General features: G+C 42.3%; 1 protein-coding gene across 2 annotated transcripts in view; it reads right to left on the bottom strand.

Moving 5' to 3' along the window:
* The window catches only part of slc12a5a (solute carrier family 12 member 5a), a 185283-nt gene that overhangs the window by 47197 nt on the left and 113163 nt on the right, over positions 1–24923 (bottom strand). For both annotated transcript variants that reach the window (XM_017479483.3, XM_017479484.3), the window contains exons 2-3: positions 3429–3523; positions 2595–2726 (exon numbers count right to left, since the gene is read on the bottom strand). In XM_017479483.3, coding sequence (XP_017334972.1) covers positions 2595–2726; positions 3429–3523 — 227 coding nt within the window. The remainder of the gene's footprint in view (positions 1–2594; positions 2727–3428; positions 3524–24923) is intronic.

Here is a 24923-nt window from a genome sequence, read left to right on the forward strand (position 1 = left end):
ATACATGTTTCGCCAATCATTATTACATATTCTGGTCGTTAGTGACCCAGTGTATATATCTAACATGGTTCTTAACTGAACCTTAACTGCCCTAATAGTATACAACTGTCCTAATATTTTATTAACAATTACAAAATAATAAAATGCAGCATTTCTCATTATATTTTGACATTTGTCATTAAACAGATGCAAAAAATATACACCATTAAAAAATTATGCACTAATAATTCATGCGTGCGCTAAAATAGTGAAAGTATTCTAGCATTTTCATTCAATCATTTCAGTCACCATAACAAAATTAAAATCATTACAATATTTAATCTTTTTTTAATCATGTATCATGTATCATTTTCATGACTAATAACAATGTTATCAAGTAATATTATGATAGGCAAATGTGGTACCTTCTGTGCTTCCCCCGGTAAATTCAGCATCTGGCTCATATTCAGGATCCGGCTCATTGGATACGTTACTCTCAATAGGCTATTATCGTGTTCATAATCATCAAAATCAACATTTTGTTCACTGACAGCTTCACTGTCAGATTCACCGTCAAATGACGCTAATATTTGATTTGAAACTTGTTCTGCAGTCAAACGCTCTGTTACGATTCGAGACTGGGACAGAAAGTAAGTGCAGGATCAGAGTCTTTATGGACAACTGCAGTCAGCATACAAGCAAACAGGAACTCGAACTGAGGCAAGAAACATGAAAGTTAGAACAAGACTTGGAACTGCTACCGCTTATCACAATTACCCACTTCAACAAATACCCATCTGTCGCTTAACTATGGCCTGAAAAAAGAAACTAGACTTGGCAATCATTTAACTAGGACTATGGCATGATACAAGAAACTAGACATGGCAATCATTTAACTAGGACTATGGCATGATACACGAAACCAGAGCAGAACATGGACCATTACCGCGTGGCACCATTACCCCAATAGGTATGTAATACTGCGCACAGTGCGCAGCAGCACAAGGCGTTCAAATAACAACTCTGATTAAATTGAGTGTTAACAGCTGTTAATAATCATTACACTCCCAAATTAGATGGAGAATGTTGATGGCCAGCAATTTTCAGGCCATGCCACTGATTTAAGTCTGGGCTTTGACTCGGCCATTCCAAAACACAAACCTTCTTTTTTAAGCCAATCCATTGTTTTTGCTCTGTGATTTGGATTGTCTTGTTGTTTCACTCTAAATCCAGATGTCTGGCTGACTGGAGCAGGTTCTTCTCAACAATATGCTTATATTTGACTCCATCTATGATGCCTGTGATGCTGACAAGCTTTCCAGTTCCTCCTGCTGACATGCTTTGGTTTGCACCAGGCAATATGCTTTGGCTTTAGACCGAATGCCTTAACTTTTGTCTCATTAGACCGTAAAATCTTTTTCCAACAGCTTTCAGATTTTCTAACATGGCCTTTCTCAGAAGTGACTTCCATAGAGGCTGAATCTGTGCAGAGCTGAGGATATTGTTGAGGTCTGCACAGGTTCTGGTTGTAGCTGGATTCTTGGACACTTCTCTGATAACTGCCCTTCTTGCTAATTCTTTTCACTGTTAAAATGGATTTCACAGTACTCCTAAGAAAGTTCAAAGCTTTCCCTATGTTTTAATAACCTTCTCCACCTTTTTTCCTCCTAAGATGGAAGCTTCAAAGGCAGTTCCTTGGTGTCCTTCATGAAAGCAGGACTGATCTGATCTACCATTTTAGCTGTTAGACCTCCCAAAGTCAGAGATATTTACTATGCAAACATAAAATTGGACATAGATGGATGTAAAATAAACACAGGACTAGCCTGTTTAACATTTATTATTAGTTGCATACTTGTCAATTATGCAGTTTTTAGACTTTAAAATTAACTCTGAAATCATCTAAATCCTATTTCATTATTTCTGTAAAGGGCAACTTTAAAATGAGCAAAGAAAAAAAAATCTCATTTGCATACACTTAAATTTGATGCTGCAATAAACTAAAACCAGAAATAAACTCGGGGGGGGGGGGGGGGGGGGGGGGGGGGGGGGTAATTACATTCTCGAGGCACTGTATGTCAAGACTATTTTTTGCTTCCTGTATGTCTGACTTCCTAATCATGGAAGCATTTGTTGATCAACGCAGACTCAGGGGGAAAGAGAAAGAAAAAAAAAAAGAAAAGAAAGAGAGAGCGCTAAACAGTAGTGCTGTCTAACGAGTGCCTCTTCTTAGGCTACTTGGGATTATCTTTATGTCAAAGCATAAAAAGTTAATTGAGAAAGCAGAAAGCTGAAATCTCATATTACCTTGCCATACAGCTGACTCCATGAACAACTATACTACCTGTCAAATCTTCCATGTAATGTTTGATTTCAACCGATTCTAAGCAAGTGTGGTAGTGCCGAGAGTAGACTCGAGCACTGGGATACTCTAGGAGGGGAGCTGGATCAAAAGGTCTGAGAAAGATGTTGCCATGTATTCATTAGAAATATATTTATTACAAATTTCGAAAGGCTTTGTAAAAATGGAATAGAAATGGAATGGAGTGAAAGACACTTGATGTAGGCTCGTGTGTGTAAAAGGCTGTATGTGAGTGTGAGTGAGTATGCATTACCTGTACAGGCTTCTTGCGCGAACCTTCATTGTTCTCAGCTTCCTCGTGTTCCTTGCTGCCCTGAGGCAGGTTGGAATAGTTGGCAAGGCTACTGAGCAGAGACGATACCATGGGACTAGTGTCCATCTCCTCCTACAGCACACACACAAAGGCACATAGAAGAACCCGCTTCAGTAGTAATAGAGATGTGACACGTAAACATTCAAATGCACTAAAAATGTAAAATAGGCAGTGATGGCTGGTTGCGATATTGAATGGAAAACAAATTCTACGAACCAATCAATAACTCACCATTACTATTATAGAACTTACTATAATAAGCTCTATAATAATATAGTGTTATAAATGTGAGCCTTTTAGATGTTTACATTGTAAAAGCATTGGCATAAATTATTATGCATACACAAGAACACACACTCACTCATCCATGAGGAAGCCATGTCTCTTCTAAATATCACACAGGAAACAAAAAAGCTGCTTGTCATTAGCCAGCTCTTTTCTTCAAACCAAGGAACGCAAAACTTACTGTTTTGTTATTTCTCCCTTAGAATAATTTGTACTTTGATTGGATGATGTGTGCTTAGTCTATTTACTTCTAGTATCTCCTCCCAAAGGCATTTTGAAATAAGCTGTTTTTTTTAATGGCCAAGAATGTAATCATGTAATAAAAATGTAATGTTTATTACCCCGGCTACTTTATTTCACATGCATCCCTGTCACTGCTGATGACATGTTATGAATGCAACAGTGAGGTGGGATTAAATTAAATACATTAGCCCCTTTCGACAGTAAAACTAGGGAGCATTTCATCGTCTATAATGCATGTATGCATACCTCAAACAGCGCCATGTTTTTGCCATCATACTGCTGGCCCTTCTCTGGATCACTGCTGTTGATGAAAGGACTGCTCTCCTTGGGATTCCCATCTCCTGAAAATGACCGGAAGCATTACACATTACAGCAAAACCAAATAATAAACTAAGATACATACAACATCATCATATGCAAAACAACAACAACAACGACGACGAGTGTGAATTTCCACAAGAGAAATGTTAAGTTAAATAATTGCAGCAACATTTTGCTTAGAAATGCAGATATTCATTTTGGCTTTATAAAGAGCAAAAAAAAAAGTGAATTTTCCCCCCATACTTAAATATGATTATGGACCTTGAGAGCAGTTCTGTGTTTGAATATTCGGTTTAGGTGCACCAGGAACTTGAACGAAATAAAAATCTTTAGGGAATCTTAGAGGTCTCGCTTAAGAATCTCTGGCATAAAGTGACTGCTGATCTGTGCTTTCGAAATACTAAAGAAGAGCTATGCTTCTGCTAATAGCCCCTGTACTGTTAGTAAACCACTTGGAGTTGGAATTTGCTCCAGGGCTATTTATAGAACTGGCTGACAGGCTTATACTAGTGACAGAGACTTCTCCACACACTCACACCACAGGTGAGGAATGATAACAAGGCTACCACAGTCTCATAGACTTACATAGACTACATAGACACTTAGAACATGACATAACCTTACATGCATAAAGTATATGAACAGAGTAAACACTAGGGCTGTCAGATTGAACTTCCTGACTGCAAACATAATTCAAAAGTCAATGTATTTCTAAACTGGTGCCAATGTATTTTTAAAATGGTGTCATCATCACCAGAAGAGAAACTCATGACCCAGTCAGAGGGAACATCACACAACCACCGTATTAGCACACCGATACGAACCATCAAATTTTACTCATGGGGATGTGTTTGTGGTGTGGGAAATGAGGTAGAAATGACAGCTACATGCTTCCCATATAATTCAATATATAGAATGAAGCTGTGCAGTGTGACATGGTGTAGTACATGCAAGAGTCCACTATAGAGCAGCATGATATTTTGTAAATAAATGTATACTTCTTATTATAGTCACATGTGAAGCAAGAGCACCTTACATTTCGTCAGAGAATAGATTTTAAAGTAACAGTTCTGTTATTTAAGAATTCTATTCAATCATATTTGTAAAAGTAATGCTTGTGCTTAATGATACAAATAGAATATAACCATAACCACAATACAACCAACTTATGTAATGCAGTATGCAGTGTGTTACGCTCCCGCCGGCAGATGACACGCGCGGCTTTAGAGAGCGCACGTGCACGAGACTTTTGTACATGGACACGCACCTTTGTTTGTTTTGGTTTTCCCCTTGTTTAAGCATTGATTGATGTTCGAGGGTGTGTCTTGATTTACTCCAGGTGTCTGTGATTTAGTATTGATTGTGTTAGTTATTTAAACCCCTCGGGTTGCTGTGCACTTCGCGCAGTATTTATGTTCGTAACTAAATGAGTGTTTGAACCTGAATGTAATGGTGAATACGCTACGCATGCTAAGCCGTCTTGTTTATGTGTCCTGTTCTGTTCCCTGCCTCGCATCCAGTTTCTCGTTTAAGGCTTGATTATCTGTCCCTGTCTAGACCACGGTTCCTTGTTTATTGATCTAAGTTTCAAATAAAGACGCTGATCTGCGATTGCTTTTGCCTCCAGTCCTGTGTCGTTACAGAATACTGAGCCTACCATGCTGAAGCAGCAGGTCAACATGAGTGCCGCCAAAGCTGCCGAGTTTGAGGCGTGGCGTCGCTCGTTCTGGGAACAGAGTCGCCAAATAAACGAAGAACTTGCTCAGCTCCACTGCCTTCTGAAGCCGCTGCAGCAAGCCGGGCCACATGCCACGTCGCCACCTGCGCAAGTTCCCCCACCCCCGCTGCTGGAGAGCTACGCCGCGCTATGCGGGTAGCCGAGCTACACGGATTACTGGGGCTTCCCGCCGCCAGGAAACAACCTCTGCGCTACGCAGGCAGCAGAGCTACCCGAACTCCTGGGGCTTCCCACTGCAGGTGAACTACACCACGCTAGACAGGCAACAGAGCTACCAGAACTACTGGGGCTTCCCGTTACTGGGGGACTACACTGTGCAATGCAGGCAGCAGGAGGTCGCAGCTCCAGAGTCCCAGCCCGAGGCTAACGTGGCGACCTTTGGGCCCACGCGTGAGGTCAACTTGGCAGCCTCAGAGCTCCAACCCGATACCAACGGGGAGGTCTCATCTTCGGAGCCCCAGCCTGAGGTCAACCTGGCGACCTCAGAGATCCTGCCAGAGACCTGCGGGGAGGTCTCTGCCGCATAGAAGCTGTTCCACTGCCCTGTCCTGTTGAAGAAGCTGTCCCGCTGCTCGGTCTAGCTGAGGGAGCTATCCCTCTGCCCTGTCCTGCTGAGGAAGCTATCCTGCTGCCTTGTCCTGCTGAGGAAGCTATCCTGCTGCCCTGTCAAAACTGAGGAAGCGATTCTGCTGTCCTGTCCTGCTGAGGAAGCTATCCTGCTGCCCTGTCCTGCCGAGGAAGCTGTCCAGCTGTCCTGCCCAGCCTAGGAAGTTGTCCCGCTGCCCTGCCCAGCCGAGGAATCTGTCCCGCTGCCCTGCCCAGCTGAGGAAGCTGTCCCGCTGTCCTGCCCAGCCGAGGAAGCTGTCCTGCTGTCCTGCCCAGCCGAGGAAGCTGTCCCGCTGTCCTGCCCAGCCGAGGAAGCTGTCCCGCTGTCCTGCCCAGCCGAGGAAGCTGTCCCGCTGTCCAGCCCAGCTGAGGGAGTCGTCCAGTGTTCCAGTCCCGCTGAGGGCGTCGTCCAGCGTTCCAGTCCTGCTGGGGACGTTGTCCAGCGTTCCAGTCCCCGGCGGAGGCCGCCCTGTTTTCCAATGCAGCGAGGGACAGATCACACAGGGGCACCGGACCGCCGTTGGAGGGAGGTTCTGATACGCTCCCGCTGGCAAATGGCACTGTGGCGTCGACATGCACGGCGTGCACAAGACTTTTGTATATGGACATGCACCTTTGTTTGTTTTGGTTTTCCCCTTGTTTAAGCATTGGTTGATGTTCGAGGGTGTGTCTTGATTTACTCCAGGTGTCTGTGATTTAGTATTGATTGTGTTAGTTATTTAAACCCCTTGTGTTGCTGTGCACTTCGCGCAGTATTTACATTCGTAACTGTTCTGTTCCCTGCCTCGCATCCAGTTTCTCGTTTAAGGTTGATTATCTGTCCCTGTCTAGACTGCGGTTCCTTGTTTATTGATCTAAGTTTCAAATAAAGAAGCTGATCTGCGATTGCTTCTACCTCCAGTCCCGTGTCGTTACACAGTGTATGAACACTGAACTACTAATTCTTTACTACAAATGAGAAACTGGAAAATCTTATTTCTACTACAATAGTGAAAAATTAAAAAGGCAACCTATGTCTTAAAACATATCTTCTTGCAAAACTGCTGCACATGTGACCAGAATATCTGAGCTCCTTCACTCTTATCTTGTTGCTTTCATAGTATATTTTCCTGAATGTGACATGCAGAACCTGGAAGTATGCTTCAGCATGTTGAGTTGATTAAAAAGACTTCAAACACATCTAACTGTAACCAAAGTCCAGTACCAAGCAATGAAAATTAAGGAATGGAGCTATAATCTTTTATTGTTGTGCAGGTCAAGCTTTTCAGTTTACACTACTCATTCATTCAGTTCACATAGACTGGGAAATCATTTATTCAATGGAGCTTCATTTCTGTGCTCTTACTCTATGAGCCAGTTAATATATGTAAATTGTCTGTATTGGACTATCAGACTCCTATAAATGCGTATTACCACAATATATATTCAAATTTAATTTACTGGCCGAACAAAACCATTTAGTGTGTGTGACGCTGTTTTCCATGCTTAATGTAAATAACTGTGGGATTTTAGTTGAGCCAGTGGCTGTTGACTCAGATGGTGCTTAAAAATGGGACATAACAGCACCTCTATGTTCAAACACCATCTGGAGTGGCCAGCGGAGTGGCTGTTTAAAGTCTCTGAGGTGTTGAGGTGTTTAATTTTGTGGTGTTTGGTGGTAACTGGCCCAAACAATGATTAGTCAGAGAGAATTTTAGCCCAGGTCAAATTTAACTGATGGTCCCTAGTGTAAAGTGCATAAATTATTGTTCTAGCGAAATAAGCCTTGACAGCTTAACAGTATAATATTTAGCATCCATTAATGGCAAATAATGATTATCCATTAATCAATAAGAATTGAGTGTTTATCCCTGGGGTATTTGACACTTTAACTGACTATGACAGCATACATCAAGACCCCCTCTTAGTAGACCCTTTTAGAACACAAGAACTGTTAACCATCCAAAGAACCCTGTCACGCAAGAGCAGCCGTTTTTAGCTATACACTCACGAGCCACTTTAACAGGAACACCTGTATACTTGCTCATTCATGAAGGATGCAGGTACAGGTCAAGAGTCTCAATTACTGTTCACATCAAACATGAGAAGGGTGAAAAATGGGATCTCAGTGACTATGAACATGGCATGTTTGTGGGTGACAAACAGGCCAGTTTAAGTATTTCAGAATCATTTTTTTCCTAAGCCATAGAGCGTAAACAATAGCATGGTGCGAAAAACAAAAAAAGAAACATCAAGTGAGCAATAGTTCTGCAGGCAGAAACATGTTGATGATGAGTGTGGTCAGAGCAGAATGTCCAGACTTGTTCAAGCTGACTAGAAATCTATGGTAACACAAATAATTTGAGAAATCTGAGGCTACAGTGAGAACAAGTTTATCAAAACTGGACAGTTGAATATTGGAAAAAGACCAGGCAATGTACAGCTCTTGACCTGTATGTACATTATTTTATACATTGCTCTGCTATCACTAAATAATCACTCTTTACAACTGTGGTGAGCAGAAAAGCCTCTCAAGCCTCTTGCCCATGATAGCCTCAGATTCTTGTTCTTGGCTGACAGGCGTGGAACCTAATGTGGTCTTCTGCTGTTGTAGCCACCCACCTCAAGGTCGATGTTTTGTGCATGCTGAGAATCTTTTCTGGCAAATATAAGAAAGACAAAAGAACAGTCTGAAAACTGTTTTGTTTTCAAGAGGGAGACATAAACCAATGATTCTGTCTGCATTACCAGAAACTAATCCTGTATTCTGTCATCCTTACAAACATTCATTTCCCATATGCTGTCAGGAGGATATTATATATACTCAGTCATTCTGTATGCATCTGTGCATAAAGCAGCACATAAACATATGTTTCACATGGCTACAATATCCCTGGGGGCTCTAAATCATAGTTTCTAAAACTGCCTAACTGGCACATACAGCCTGAGAGGCTGACCTTAAATTATTAAATGACACAACTAATCCTTTTTCTTTCCCTGACAAGATGTGTTGAGCATGAAGCCACATCCAATCGCTTTGCATGATGGTCAGTTGTCTCTCTTTGGATTGAGGAATGTCAGTGGCAATCAGTGTTTAACTGGCCTGTGGTTTGTGGATTAATTGGTGCTGGACAGTCTGAGGTTTTTTAGATATTGTGTGTAAGTGAAATGGAATGGGCCAGAATAGTGGAAACTGGGAATAATAAGTCAAGATATATCTGAAGTGTTCTGCTACTAGAAGATAAAACATTTTCTCTGTGTGTTACGCTGCCCTGTGATGCAGTTCGATAAGATGTGGCAGGTGGACTCAGGTCTCGGAGGAAGCACGTGTTAACCTTCAATCGCTCCTAGTGGGAATTGGCCAGTGAACTAAAGAGAAAATAAGGGGGGTAAACCCAAAAATAAACAAACAAAAACATCTAGAAGTGAATTATTGCATTTATTCCTAAAATATTTACAGTTATCCCTCAAGGAATTGATTTTTTTTATCTTTAGTCATTCTCAAAGCATGGACATAAAACAGCTTGACAGAACAGACTGAATCTTTATCCCAATTTCTGTGTTTATGGTTCCTGCTGTTAAAGAGAGTTTCCAATGAGATGCTTTATATAGTACATTATCTCATGACCACTTATATCAGTCTTTTATTTGTGGCAATTAAATAAACTATTAAAAAGGTGATGTACTTTTAAACACATTGTAAGGATACAAACACACACCATGACATGGCTGGTTGTATCTGATTGACAGAGCAGCCTCAGGAGTATTTCAGCACTTCCTGTCAGTCTGTCACAGTGTACCCGGCTGAAAAGGAAAACGTGGCGCTGCATTCAACCCATCGGGATTATTTCGCTTGCAGGGCCTTCTGGTTAAAATTTTAGTTTAGCCACTCATTCCTCCATGTCAGCCTATCAGTAGTCACAGCCACCAAGCTACTGATTTGAGCTAATTAACACACCTATTTTTCATTTATAGAAGACAGAGCTTATAAATTCTGCAGTCATGTTGTTGGTCATTGCAAAGCTTTGATCTCTATTTGAACAGTCTGAGCCTTATTACTAAGGATTCCCAATTAAAATATTGTGGCTTTGCCTGCCTGTGTACTGGGATGCAAATTTTTGTCATTATTCAGTCCTCAGCCAGTCAATAACATATTGACAAATAGTCAGCATTGTGAAATTGGGAACTATAATGAATTTAAGGCATTATTTCAAAATGCATACAGTTATGTAGAAATGAGTTGTTTGATAAAGCTGCCTCAAAATCAGTGGTCAGAGTAAATAGTAATGAATAGATAGAATGTAGAAATATTAAAATGAAATTTTGGGTCTGTTGTCATGTCCAGTATACTTGAACTTGCCCTATGCTTCAAATGTACCTTTTAAACACAGCCTGTAATGTATTTTGCCTTAATCAAAGATGTAAACAGCCAATGTATGGACCCCGTGGGTGTGGCATCAAGTCATTAGCCAATTATTCCTTCTGCTGAACCATCCCATCATACTATCATCATCACTTTGTTTGCTTGGAGACACATTAGCAGTTAAAAATAAATAAAACCTGTCTCAGTCAAAAAACGAAACCACCAACCTTGACTCTATTTGAACATCTCTCATCACATGTTTACATCAACGACTTACATCAGAACAACACACAATCACAGCACGATTGCACTCCTTCAGTGAATGGGCAGGGGTAACCTGCTGTAAAATGAATGGGCAGGGCTGTAACGTGAATGTGTGGGGCTAGCCCGGTTTAAAGTGAACACGCGGGACTAACCTGCTGTAATGTGAATAGGCGGGCTGCAAAGCGAATGGGAGGGACTAACCCGTTTTAAAGTAAACAGGAGGAACTAACCACCTATAAAAATGGCTATATTTAAAGGTCCTTGTATTTATGACTTTGTAGAAACAAGAAATCCAAATGAGATGTTTTTGCAGCCTAATTTCCATAAATCGACATTATAGAATGAGGAAGCGGTGGTACGTTTTCAAAATGAACATGTTAACAAACTATATTAAGCTTTCTCATTTTAGAGAACTGAGGAATATTCAGTTTTCCATTATAGTGGTCCTTTAAAGTGATATCCATCCATCCATCCATCTTCTATACTGCTTATCCTTCCTTCAGGGTCACAGGGAACCTGGAGCCTATCCTAGGGAGCATGGGGCATGAGGCGGGGTAAACCCTGGACAGGGTGCCAATCCATCGCAGGGCACACTCACATACACATACACACACCCATTCATACACTATGGACAGTTTGGACATGCCAATCAGCCTACCATGCATGTCTTTGGACTGGGGGAGGAAACTGGAGTACCCGGAGGAAACCCCCGCAGCACGGGGAGAACATGCAAACTCCGCACACACAGGGCCACGGTGGGAATCGAACCCCCAGCCCTGGCAGTGTGAAGTGAATGTGCTAACCACTAAGCCACCGTGCACCATAAAGTGATATCATAGTCCCATTTTGTGGAGGCTTAGGACTTATTGCAGTCCTCTGAAACTTGATGCGTAAATCGGTTCTCAAACCTGTAAGCGATTTAACAGACCATTGGGCTGCCAACCTGACAGAAAAAATCTGAACCATGAAGAGGTAAAGCTGCTAAGGTAAAGTAATTTGGGAGATGAGCCATGGAAAACTTTCACTTTAACATGGAAGAAATGTGCTATAGTTGCTGGGCATTCTATAAAGTTGAATGCAGTTTTGAAGATTCCTGTTGTTGTCTTACGTTTTCTGGCTTAGCCTCATGAAGATCAGAGAAAAATAAAAGGACTGGGGGATAGAAGGGAGACAGCAAGAGCCTTTTGCATTCCCATTTGCTTTGACTTAATGAATGGGAACATTACATAATGTGTGGTGTGCATGGGAAAGTGTGTGTCAACTTCAATTTTATTTCCTCTTACACCACACTAAGCACCATAGCTGGGCTCCCTGACAGCATATTATTTGTGGAAATCCAATAAATAAATAAGAGTCAGTAAGGCCACCACTTTTTCATTTGCTCCTGTCCACCCCATGCCATTTCAGAACGGTTTAATGATCTCGATCACTATCCCCCGAATGACACTTGAACAATAAAGAACTGACACGCTGGTGAATTAGACTAATATCAGCTTCTTATTACCTGCACAATCCAGCTGTAACCACACTGACCCACTGAAATGTACATGGTTTGTAGTTCCCTGCTCTGAATGCTTTTGAAATGCTTTGACACACCTGAAATGACTGACTGATAGGAGGAACTGTGCAAAAATATCAGCAAAGTAGAGACTTTACATGCATTTTCCAGTATTAATACATAACACAGGAATGGTGTTATAAAGATAGAAAGCAGAGATTCCTCTCCAGACGTAGACACCAGGCTTGGGGATACATGTAAAGGCGTTACGTAATCAGGATACAAAAAACTGGTAACTGTAATCTGTTACAGTTACATAAAAAAAAACAAAGTAATCAGATTACAGGTACATTTTGAAATAAAAAATGGGAATACAATCAGGATTACAATTTTTTTCATTTAAAGCCAAAGAAATGAATCTTTTGACATAACACAATATAGACAGCTGCTTAACTATAGTTCTGGTTCTCTCTTGCCAGTCGTGCCTCACATGAGCAACCTACTGGTGCATGCACAAATAAATTTTGTGCAAAGTTAATTTAGTAGAAATTAACAAAAATAGTTCTTTGAAATGCTTTTGTTAGGGTGACCATACGTCCTGTTTTTCCTGGACATGTCCTCTTTTTCTGACCTTAAAAATGCACCTGGCCGGTATTTCTACATTTGAGAAAATGTCCAGGATTCGGCTTTAGTTACGTTATGACGTCTAATACTGTATCATGTGTGTGCATATTTGCATTGCTTTAACCCCTCTCTGTAATTCCTGCATTCTCACACACCAATCGATCGATTATAAAATGCTTGCAGCAAATATTGCCCAAATTCCTGCCTCTCAACCATTTGCTTTCTCTCAGCGAATGCGAGAAGGTGAAGCGCTGTTGCGTACGGCATCAAACAGTTGCTCGACGATAGCAGCAAATGACAGCTGTCCTGAGATGAAACAGTGCCCATGGCCATATAAGGTCATTTTTAATTACATGTTAAGACATTGCTTCGTATTATATGGTCATTCAAATGTGTAAATGATGGCAGAAGGTACACTCATGGCATCTAATATTTTATTTTATTCCATGGACTGTAAAACGTGGGCAGAGTGAAACCAATTTTATTTATATATATTTATGTGATGCTAAAAAAAAAAAAAGGTGTCCTCTTTTTGGCAAAGCAGAATATGGTCACCCTAGCTTTTGTGATGTAGTGTTACCTGCATTAGGGACAATGATCCTTTATTTATTTATTTATTCATTCATTTATTTATTCTTTTTATTAAAACAAAGCCAGACATTGAGCATGTTTTTAAGCTCTAAACTAATCTCTGAATAAAAGTATTTTAGATCATATTGCTTTTCTCTTGACTTTATTTACATATGTGACCTTCAAGTAATCCAGAAACAATCAGATTACATTACTTTCATATTGTGATACTTGGATTATGTTACTGATTACATTTTTTATTAAATAATTTGTAACTGTAACAAAATACATTTTTTAAAGTAACCCTCGCAATACTGGTAGAGACCCACAGCCAGTAAACAATTGTATTCTCTTCTATTCTGTCAGAGAAATAAAAACTATATAATGCAGATGACTTGCCTCAGGTGTGTTAAGAACTACAATTAAATAATAATGTAGATTCGCTTGGGGTTGCAGAAGAATGAAATTTAAATATCTGACCTAAAGTATGCAGAAAAATAGAAAATGTGTCCTCGGTCTGCTGGTTCATAACATGACTATAGAAAAAGGATCCATCAGGCTGTCAACCAAAGTGAGAACAATTAATACAAATATTCAAAGTAAAACTCAACACAGAGATGGAGAATTGAATTAGGAACTCATGAAATAAACTAATAAGTAAGGACCAATAAAATAACACAGCTAATGGATAAAACCATTCTTTTCTATCCTTATGTTTTTGGCTTGGTGTGACAGTAATTTATTGCATTTATTGTGCCATGTGCAGTAATTAATTGCAGTGTTGATTGCATGCAGCTCTGTTTGGCAGTCAGATATACAGAATACAGCGTACTAATGTAGTACTCCAATTCTATCCTCTGGCACTCATTTTGCTGTCTTGCAGAGGTTAAAATATAACACTGGCAATCCATAATACATAACATGTTCAGTTTGCCTGCAGCTAGGTCGTATCAATAGTGCAATCATGCTGTCATGGCAATCAAAGTGCAAAAGGGTTTGCACAGAAACAGTTGTATTTGCCACACTCTCAAGGGAGATTGCTGTGAAACCTCCCCAAAGGAACTGATCCATGGGGGTAAAGGCGCAAAGTTTGATTCAAACAGTGCATATTGTACAGTGCCCTCGACTAATATTGGCAACCTTGGTAAATATGAGCAAAGGAGGCTGTGAAAAATTGCCTGTTATTTAGCCTTTTGATATTTTGTTAAATAAAAATTCACAAAAACACTCTGCTCTCATGGATATCAAACTATTGCAAACAAAACACAGGTTTATTAAAAAAAAAAAAAAAAAATCGTTCTTAAATATAGGTGTCACCCCATGAATTCATTTGAGAAAAATATATTTGAAGTATATTCCCACCGATATTTTACATTTCTTTTAATACACCTGGGTGACTACGAACAGAAATTGTTCAACCATGACTTCCTGTTTCACAGGGGTATAAATATGAGGTAACACACAGGCCAAACTCCCTTAGTCATTCATAACAATGAGTAAGACTAAGGAATATACCTGTGATGTGCGGCAAAAGGTCATTGAGCTTCAAAAATAGGACGTGGCTATAAGAAAATAACACGAGCATTGAAAACACTAATTTCCACCATCAGAACAATAATTAAGAAGTTCCAGTCAACTGAAAATGTTATGAATCAACCTGGAAGAGGATGTAAGTCTAAATTGTCTCAACACACTGTGAAGAGGATGGTTTGAGTGGCCAAAAAATCTCCAAGAATCACAGCTGGAGAATTGCAGAAGTTAGTTGTGTCTTGTGGTTAGAAAGTCTCCAAAACTACAATTCGAAGTCACCTACATCACCACAAGTACTTTGGAAGGGTTTCAATAAAAAAGCCTCTACTCTCATCCAAAAACAAACTCAAGCGTCTTCAGTTTGCCAGACACTACTGGAACTCCTAATGGGATCGGGTTCTATGGTCAGATGAAACCAAAATAGAGCTTTTTGGTAATAAACCCCAGAGGTGGTTTTGTCACACACAGAGAGTTAGCCATATGGAAAAGTACCTCATGCCCACGGTTAAATATGGTTTTGGCTCTTTAATGTTTTGGGGCCATTTTTCTGCCAGAGGACCTGGACATTTTGTTAGGATACATGACATCATGGACTCTATCAAATATCAACAGATATTAAATGAAAACCTGACTGCCTCTGCCAGAAAGCTTCAAATGGGCCATGGTTGGAACTTCCAGCAGGACAATGATCCAAAACATACATCAAACTCAACACAAAAATGGTTTACAAAAACAAATCAAGGTCCTGCCCTGGCCATCAAAGTTCCCTGACTTGAAACCCACAGAAAACCTGTGGGGTGAACTGAAGAGGAGAGTCCACCAGTGTGGACCGTTAAATGTGAAGGATCTGGAGAGATTCTATTTGGAGGAATGGTCTCAAATCCCTTGCCATGTATTCTCCAACGTCATCAGGCATAATAGGAGAAGACTCAGAGCTGTTATCTTGGCAAAGGGAGGTAACACAAAGTATGGACTAAAAGGGTTCCAATAATTGTTGCACACTTATATTTAACAAACCTTTTCTTTCTTTCTTCTTTTTTTTTTTTTTAATATTTTGCAATTGCTTGATATCCATGAGCGCAGAGTATCAGAGGATCTTCTATCAACACAGCAATGGGTCATGAGTCACTGAACTACAGACGTTTTTTCATACATTGATCAGTTCTGCTACACTATTCTTTAAGCACACGGATTGATCCGCTGAAATACTTGACTGGGACTGCAACCAGACCGCAGTCCATCAGTTGACAGTCTCTACTTAAGATAGTGAACTTCTGTCTGTTATAGTCTCTAGAACAGAAAGACTCGATCTGTTTGGAGTGATGGGTAGTCCTTAATTTCCAGCTAGAGTGTGTCTAATAAGAAGAGACAGCTTCCCTAAGCTGTACATGATGTAACTGGACAGTCAAAGGGTGGCCTGTGGGTGAGCACACACACTCAAATACACTCACATCACTTTGAGATTTACCCAAACTTCAAGAGAAGTGTTTTTTTTTTTTTCTTTTTTTTTTTTCACTGAGCTTGGCTCTAGATCAACATGGGAACACAAGTGTGGCCACATGAGTGGTAACTTGAAATAAATGATACCCCATTTCTGAGTTCCATTACCAACTCTGAGAGTTTGACTACTCCTACAATTCATACTGACTCATACTGTATTTGTTGTATGTCAATTTCAGTCGTCATTGCAGTGCAGTAGGTGTTTTAACAAACTCCCTTGAGCAATAGGAACCCTAAAGCAACCAGGAAGCCAATGCAATAATATCAGTCCATATAGTAATGTGACCATTCATTGTAAACAAATAAAATATTCTTCAAATGCAACCTTATACATATTAATGTGCTCTTCTGCCCACCATTGTCATCCCATATTTAAAAACTTGGCAAGCCATTGTAACACTTCTCTTGGGACTAATTTCTCACAACCTTTCTAACTTTACTTGTTTTATTGTTTATCTGCATATTCTCTAGATGCCACTATCCACCACCTCCTTCAACCTTTTAGATTCTTTTTCCATTAAGGAACTGTTTCTCTGTTTAAGCTTGAGGAGCGTTGAAATGAATTCAGTCAGGATTGTTATCATTTCCAACCGAGATTACGAATTGCCTATTATCTTATTTCAAAAACGTAAAAATACATGTAAAAAAAGACAGCAGTTTACTATAATTCCCATGATGATGACACTTTAATTATTTCAGAGCCAGATTCAGCCACGAATTCTGATTCCCAAAGTTCACCACAGGATTGCAACATGGCTCATCCGGACTCAATCAAGCACACACACACACACACACACACACACACACACACACACACACACACACACACACACACACACACACACACACAGTATATAGCCCAGACTCATACATGCTCAGTGTAAAGTCTTGCTCTGATTTTACCTCATGATGGTTCTAAGCCTTTGTATATAGTGCATGTTATCTGGTTTTGATCTTGTTCTGGTATTCTGATTATTTATTTATTTATTGGGTTCTAGTTTTGCTATGGGTGGCACAGTGGCTTAGTGTTTAGCACGTTTGCCTCACACCTCCACAGTTGGGGATTCGATTCCCGCCTCTGCTCTATGTGCGTGGAGTTTGCATTTTCTCTCTGTGCTTCAGGGGTTTCCTCCGGGTATTCCAGTTTCCTCCCCAGTACAGCTAAGACCCTACTGCTGTTCTGAAAACAACCAAGGATGCTCAGAGCATTCTGAAGTTTATTTGGCTCCACTCTCAGAAGCATGTCTGACAAAGTAAGAAAGCAAGAAGCAGCTCTCTTAGGTGTGACTGGTGTGAGGATGGAAAGGTATTGACCTGCCACATCTGAACCTGCCACGTCTGACAGAAACTCTGCAGGTGTGAAATGCTGTGCAAATTATCAGCACACACATAAGCCATTGTGTAGAACACATACGCATGCCTGTCTCTCTACCAGACCTCTCTTTAGTATGACCTCTTCTCCTGCTAGCACTCTCTCTTCACCAATAACATCCCTTCCCCCTGTCAGATAATGCTCTTGAAAGGGGAACAGAATGAAAGTGGAGGGAAAGGGAAAAAAAAAACATTCTGAAAGTAAGAGACATACTTTAATCTAAAAATAAAATAAACAGAAAAGAAAAAAACCCATAGTCCAAAAGCCATACATTTGTTTTGTTACCAAATAATAATAATAAAAAATTCTATTTTACATTTTATATCAAATTAACTGCAGTCCTGTGTCAGCCTTTCTTCTTCTCTGTCCTGTAGGTTAAGCATGTTAGCACTGCTTTGTCATTATGCTTCAACAAGAAGCCATTTTCAGAGTGTGTGTCAGTGTGACACATTTTCTTATATGACTCTACCGTGTCAGAAGGAACATTTGAGATCAATAGATTGGTTTCTATTTGTGGTTTCTTGCTACCTTGTGTTTTCGTTGCCACAGTAAATACTGTGTGAGGGAGTTAGGAGGCACATGGGTAATGGATGTAACCAGACAAAGCTGATATGAGAAAAATGATGTGTGTTGAAAAATCTGCAATCCAACCAACAGATTTTGTGTGCCAACTGTATCACAGAAACAGTCAACAAATCCAACACGTGGCTTGATACGCGTTCAGAATTTAGTGGGAGCTGTGAGACATCACCACTACCTGCTGTGGCACTCCTACACATGTACATTGAATTCAGAAGCTCATAGTTTGTTTCGGTGTACCTCACATAAGACAATTTTTTTTTACATACAGTCATACAGTTCAAAAATGTAATCTAAATTGCAGTTTCGAGCTGAGATGCATTTCATTAATATAAAAATAGCCTTTGTCAAAAATAAATATGCTGGCAAGCGCTCAAATAAATGTCACAACTCTGTATGAGTAAAGTGACAATGCATCAATTGTGGAGGCGCTATTAAGCCTGACAGCTTGTGCCATCAATTCTTTGGATCACAGTCAATGCATTTTAAAGTAATCTTTTTTGCAGACGGCTGGGAGAAATAATGAGACTGTATTATCATGGACAGCTGATGGGCCATGGCATACTCTATTAGCCATCATTATGAGCCCTCTATAACCTCACAAGTACACCACTGGGAAAGGGAGAGCGATAAAGAGAAAGGGAGAGTAGTATACTGTTGTATGACTCTGGATAGGACAGATAAGGTACAGAGTGCTATGTGTCATCAGTTGCTCTATAAATATTTCATTATAAATATATATATTATAAATATTACAGGTGCTGTTTAACCTGTAACACCTTTCCCCAACTGCAGCACCCATCAAAACCTCAAGGCCATACCAAAAGTTGCCACCATGTTTCATTTCCTGATTGTCACAGCTCAGTCTGATCATAACTCAAATTCCCAGGATGCAATACTCACTTCCCAGGCACGCATGCGCTCCCCATCCCCGGAGTTCTGATCAGACACACCTGGCACCAATCACACACTAGTACTTAGAGAAGACAGCCACCGAGAATCGGCGCGAAGTATATGCTCAGTAGCCTAGTTTGCTGCGTTACCAAGCCGATCTAGTTCGTTGTTTCTTATAATCCTCAACCCTCGCTTCCTGTCTCGACTACGTTTTCTGGATATCCCCGTTTGTATTGTTCGCCCGAACGCTTGACCCTTGCTGACTCTACGACTACGCTTCCTGAACTTCCCGATCCTACTCTGTTCACCCGCCTCCCGCTCCTGCTTCCGTACCGTCTCAAGGTTGGTGACAGAATACTTCGCCTATTAATGGAGGCAGCGGGAAATCGTTGGCCGAACGCCATCGAGGGACATGGCCGGATGCTTAGCGAAAATGATCACTGTCTCGCCTACCTAACTGAGCAGGTAGCTCGGTTAAATCAAGCTGCGCAGTCTGCTACGGTGCCGACCCCATGCTTCCCTCCCACTCCAGCGCCGGAGAAGTATGATGGAGATCCCGCACGCTGCCAGGGTTTTTTACTCCAGTGCTCCCTGTATTTTTCCACGTACCGGGACATGACGGAGAGTCAGAAGATCATCCACTTCATGGAACTTTTAACCGGGAAAGCTCTCCTCTGGGCTACCGCGGAATGGGAACAGGAAGGGAACCGTATCAGCACGTTTGAGCAGCTGACATCACGCTTCCGCACGGTATTCGATCACTCTCCAGATGGCCGGGAGACTGGGGAGGACTTATTGTCCATGGCGCAGGGATCACGGAGTGTGGCGGATTACGCCCTCGAATTTTGCACTGTCGCCGCCCGGAGCGGATGGAATCAACCCGCTCTAAAAGCCATGTTTCGCAGGGGATTAAATGCTGACATCTTAACGGAGCTGGCGTGCCACGATGACCTTTTGACCCTCGACTCACTCATCAACGTAGCTATCCGACTGGATCGTCTACTACGTAGCCGCCGCCCCGGACGCGGTGAGGCGGAAGCACTGACACCTGAGCACTCTAGTGAACCCATGCAGCTGGGACAGACTCGGGTGAACATGCAGGAAAGAGAACGACGGCGCTGTGAACACCGTTGTTTCTACTGCGGTGAGAAGGGCCACTTCGTGCCACAATGCCCTCTCAAACAGGGCTCTACCCGAGGGGAAGCCAAAGCTGCCAGACCACTTCAGGCAGGGGTGAGTTCCGAACCCATTACCCAGCACTCTGTTCAGTCTGCCTTCGTATTGCCCGTTATAGTGGGTTACTCAAATGTTTCCTGTGTTTTAGAAGCACAAGCCATTGATGGGGCCCCCATAGGAGATGGCATAATCACCCACTGCACAGAACCTGTTAACCTCCGAACCAGCGCCCTTCATCAGGAGAAGATCACGTTCCATGTCATAGTGACGGCTCGGCACCCAGTGGTTCTCGGTCTCCCTTGGCTCGAACATCACAATCCCCAAATTTCATGGAACCAAAGGGAAATCACGCGCTGGTCAGCTCACTGTATTAATCACTGTCTTCAAGTCCCGGTGATCTCCGTAGCATCCACCTCCATTGAAAGCCCAGATAAGGCAGATAACGTTCAGATCCCCAGTGTTTACCACGACCTCATAGAGGTATTTAGTAGGAAGAAGGCGAGCGGACTACCTCCCCACCGTGATTACGACTGCGCTATTGATTTGCTCCCAGGCACTACACCACCACGAGGGAGGGTCTACCCGTTAACGATCACTGAGCAAAAAGCCATGGAGTACATTCAGGAGGCGTTGCACCAAGGGTATATATCGACCATCCACTTCTCCAGCATCCGCAGGATTTTTCTTCATGGAGTAGAAGGGAGGAGGTTTACGACCGTGCATCGACTACCGAGGACTAAACCAATGTTGCGTCAAGTACCGCTACCCATTCCCTCTAGTACCAGCCGCTCTGGAACAATTACGCACGGCCACCATCTTCATGAAACTGGACTTGCGCAGTGCATACAACCTGGTCCGGATCCGAGAGGGAGATGAATGGAAGACTGGGTTCAGCACAACTTCAGGCCACTACGAGTATCAGGTCATGCCGTATGGGCTTTCTAACGCCCCCTCGGTCTTCCAATGTTTAATTAATGATGTGCTACGTGACATGCTGGGACGCCATGAGATCGCCTACATCGACGACATACTGATATACTCTGACTCCCGGGAAGAACATGTTCACCACGTTCGCCGAGTGCTACAGCGACTGCTCCGTCACCAGCTATATGTGAAAGCCGAGAAGTGTGAATTCCATAAAACCACCATCACGTTTCTGGGATACGTCATCAGCCCCGAGGGAATCTCCATGGACCAAGAAAAGGTCCAGGCGGTAGTAAGCTGGCCCACACCCACGACGATCAAGGAACTACAGAGGTTTCTGGGGTTTGCAAACTTCTACAGGAGATTTATCAGGAATTTCAGTGCCGTCGCCAACCCCCTCACATCCCTGCTAAAGGGGAAACCCAAACGTCTGGCATGGAATTCAACTGCCCAATCCGCCTTCGACAAGCTCAAGAAAGCCTTCACCACTGCACCCCTCATCAAACATCCAGACCCATCCAGACCGTTTATAGTGGAGGTGGACGCATCAGAAACCGGGGTAGGAGCCATTCTGTCCCAACGATTTGGAGAAAAGCCAAAACTTCACCCGGTGGCGTTCTTCTCACGAAAGCTTTCCCTAGCCGAGAGAAACTACGATGTGGGGAATCGGGAACTCTTGGCAGTTAAGTTAGCACTGGAAGAGTGGAGACACTGGTTAGAGGGGGCTACACATCCATTTGTCATCTTCACGGACCATAAGAACCTGGAGTACCTTCGCACTGCAAAGCGACTCACACCCCGCCAGGCCCGATGGACCCTATTCTTCACTAGATTTCAATTTACGTAATCCTACAGACCCGGGTCCAAGAACACAAAAGCGGATGCTCTGTCTTGTCTTGATCAGACAGAACGGGTCAACGAGCAGGAGGAGTACATCATTTGTCCTTCATGTGTTATCAGTGCGCTAGAGTGGGAGCTGGACGCGGAACTAGAGCAGATTCCCCAGTCCCAAGTACCTGTAAAGTGTCCTCCTAACAAACTCTTCGTACCCGAAGAGTACCGCCAAGAACTCATCATCTGGGCACACACGGTACTCGGTACGGGACATCCTGGAACACAATGCACACACCATCTCCTGGAAGAGAAATACTGGTGGCCCAATAGGAGGGTGGGTGATAGGAGACATACACAAGGTGGCGAAGTCCTGCTCATCGTGCGCACAGAGTAAAGTACCTCGGACCCTCCCCGCCGGGAGGCTCAAGCCCTTACCTATCCCCGAACGCCCATGGTCACACATATCTGTAGATTTCGTAACAGACCTGCCTAGATCCCAAGGAGATACCACAATTCTAGTCGCAGTGGACCGGTTCTCCAAGTCCGTACGTTTCATTCCCTTACCCGCTCTCCCCACTGCATTCAGGACAGCTGAACTTCTATTCCAGCATGTGTTCAGGTATTACGGCATTCCTGAGGAGATTGTCAGTGACAGGGGCCCGCAGTTTACCTCCAGAGTGTGGTCCAGCTTCATGATGAACATGGGAGTGACAGTGAATCTCACCTCCGGTTATCACCCACAAGCCAATGGGCAAGCCGAACGAGTCAATCAGGAACTGGGACGATTCCTCCATACTTTTTGTGCCAATAACCCAAAGGATTGGAGCAAGTTCTTGCCATGGGCCGAGTACGCCCAGAACTCACTACGTCATTCGGCTATCAATCTCACCCCCTTCCAGTGCGTGCTCGGTTACCAACCCCCTCTGTTCCCGTGGAACGCAACTCCCACCGCAGCTCCGGCCGTTGACCACTGGTTCCAACCTAGTGAGCGTGTCTGGGCGGACACCCACCGACGCCTGAGGGAGGCCTCAGACATGTACAAACACAAAGCAGATCGCCGCCGCAAGGAACACCCTGATTACCAACCCGGCGATCGGGTCCACAAAAGACTTGAGACAAGTGCATGGCTGTAAAAAACTAGCACCGAGGTACACGGGACCATTCAAGATCCTCAAACGAGTCAATGACGTCACCTACCGTCTGGAACTGCCACGACACAGTCGCATCTCCCCTTCATTCCACGTATCACGTCTCAAACCTGTTGTCAACGGTCCTCTAGCCACTGAAGTACCAGCTGAAACTCCCCCGACCCCTCTGGAGATTGATGGACAACTGGCTTACCGCGTCAGGAACATCCTCAACTCGAGACACAGGAGGGGCAAGCTGGAGTATTTGGTTGAGTGGGAGGGTTACGGACCTGAGGAACAGTTCTGGGTTCCCAGGCAGGATATACTTGATCCACAGCTTACCAAGGACTTTCACACAACTCATCCTCATCTCCCAGGTCCACGACCCCGGGGGAGGCCAAGAAAGAACTCTGCTCCCGGAGTGAGCCCTTTGGGGGGGTTCTGTCACAGCTCGGTCTGATCATAACTCAAATTCCCAGGATGCAATACTCACTTCCCAGGCACGCATGCGCTCCCCATCCCCGGAGTTCTGATCAGACACACCTGGCACCAATCACACACTAGTACTTAGAGAAGACAGCCACCGAAAATCGGCGCGAAGTATATGCTCAGTAGCCTAGTTTGCTGCGTTACCAAGCCGATCTAGTTCGTTGTTTCTTATAATCCTCGACCCTCGCTTCCTGTCTCGACTACGCTTTCTGGATATCCCCATTTGTATTGTTCGCCCGATCGCTTGACCCTTGCTGACTCTACGACTACGCTTCCTGAACTTCCCGATCCTACTCTGTTCACCCGCCTCCCGCTCCTGCTTCCGTACCGTCTCAAGGTTGGTGACACTGATTGGGATTCCAATGACAAAATGGGATTTTAAGCACATCCAAGAGGCAAATTTTATTATCATTATTATTATTATTATTATTATTATTATTATTATTATTATTATTATTATTATCATTATTATTATTGTTGTTATTATTATTTTTATTAATTAATTATTTACCAGTTTTTTTTATTCTAGAAAGAAACAGTTATCTGTCAATAGACAGATAATGTAAAAGCTTGAAATTAGTAAAAATTTCTAGAAATATATTTAATAATCATATTTGTTTCATTGTAAAATTATAATAGGAAATACGAGATGACTATATTCAACATATTTTTACTTGCTATAATGGCGTTTTTGAAGTGTACAAAGCACTGACTCTGGAGACTCCTTCCATAAATGTTATATAAACTTCTCCTTGCAGAAAGCATTACCATATCAAAGGATGATACATGTTTATTTGTTAAATAACAAAATCTTTTTTTATTTTGTTTATTATTAGGCTCAGATTATGTGCAGTGTCCTTCATAAAAGTCCCTGTGGTTGAGATATTATAGAAAAATATTAACATGAGTGCATTACTATCTCAGTATCTTTCATACATAACATTTTTTCCCCTGGCAGGCATGAGACAGTAACTTCTGTTTTCGGTGTCGGACAAATCACGCCACGTTTAGCATACACTTTCAGGTTTGTGATTAGGTGTGTCCCAAATCGCATACTTATTCACTATTCTCTGCCATTTTGTAGTATAAATAGTGTGAGTAGTGTGTTCAGGCTGAAAATTCCAACAAGAAATAGTGCACTTCAAGTACCCAGATGATGCACATATACAACCGAAAAAATTAAGTGTATAATGTTGGACACTTCGTGCACTAAACGGTTACAGCTTTGCTTACGTAGTGGAAAAGGGGTGGGGCTACCAGGCACTGATGCTGGCTCAAATTTGCTCAGAATAATAATAATAATAATAAAAAACAGGAGGGTGAAAACTTTAGTAAATACAAAATACACAATAA

Source organism: Ictalurus punctatus, chromosome 11 (genome assembly GCF_001660625.3).
Source record: "Ictalurus punctatus breed USDA103 chromosome 11, Coco_2.0, whole genome shotgun sequence".
Taxonomy (NCBI): domain Eukaryota; kingdom Metazoa; phylum Chordata; class Actinopteri; order Siluriformes; family Ictaluridae; genus Ictalurus; species Ictalurus punctatus.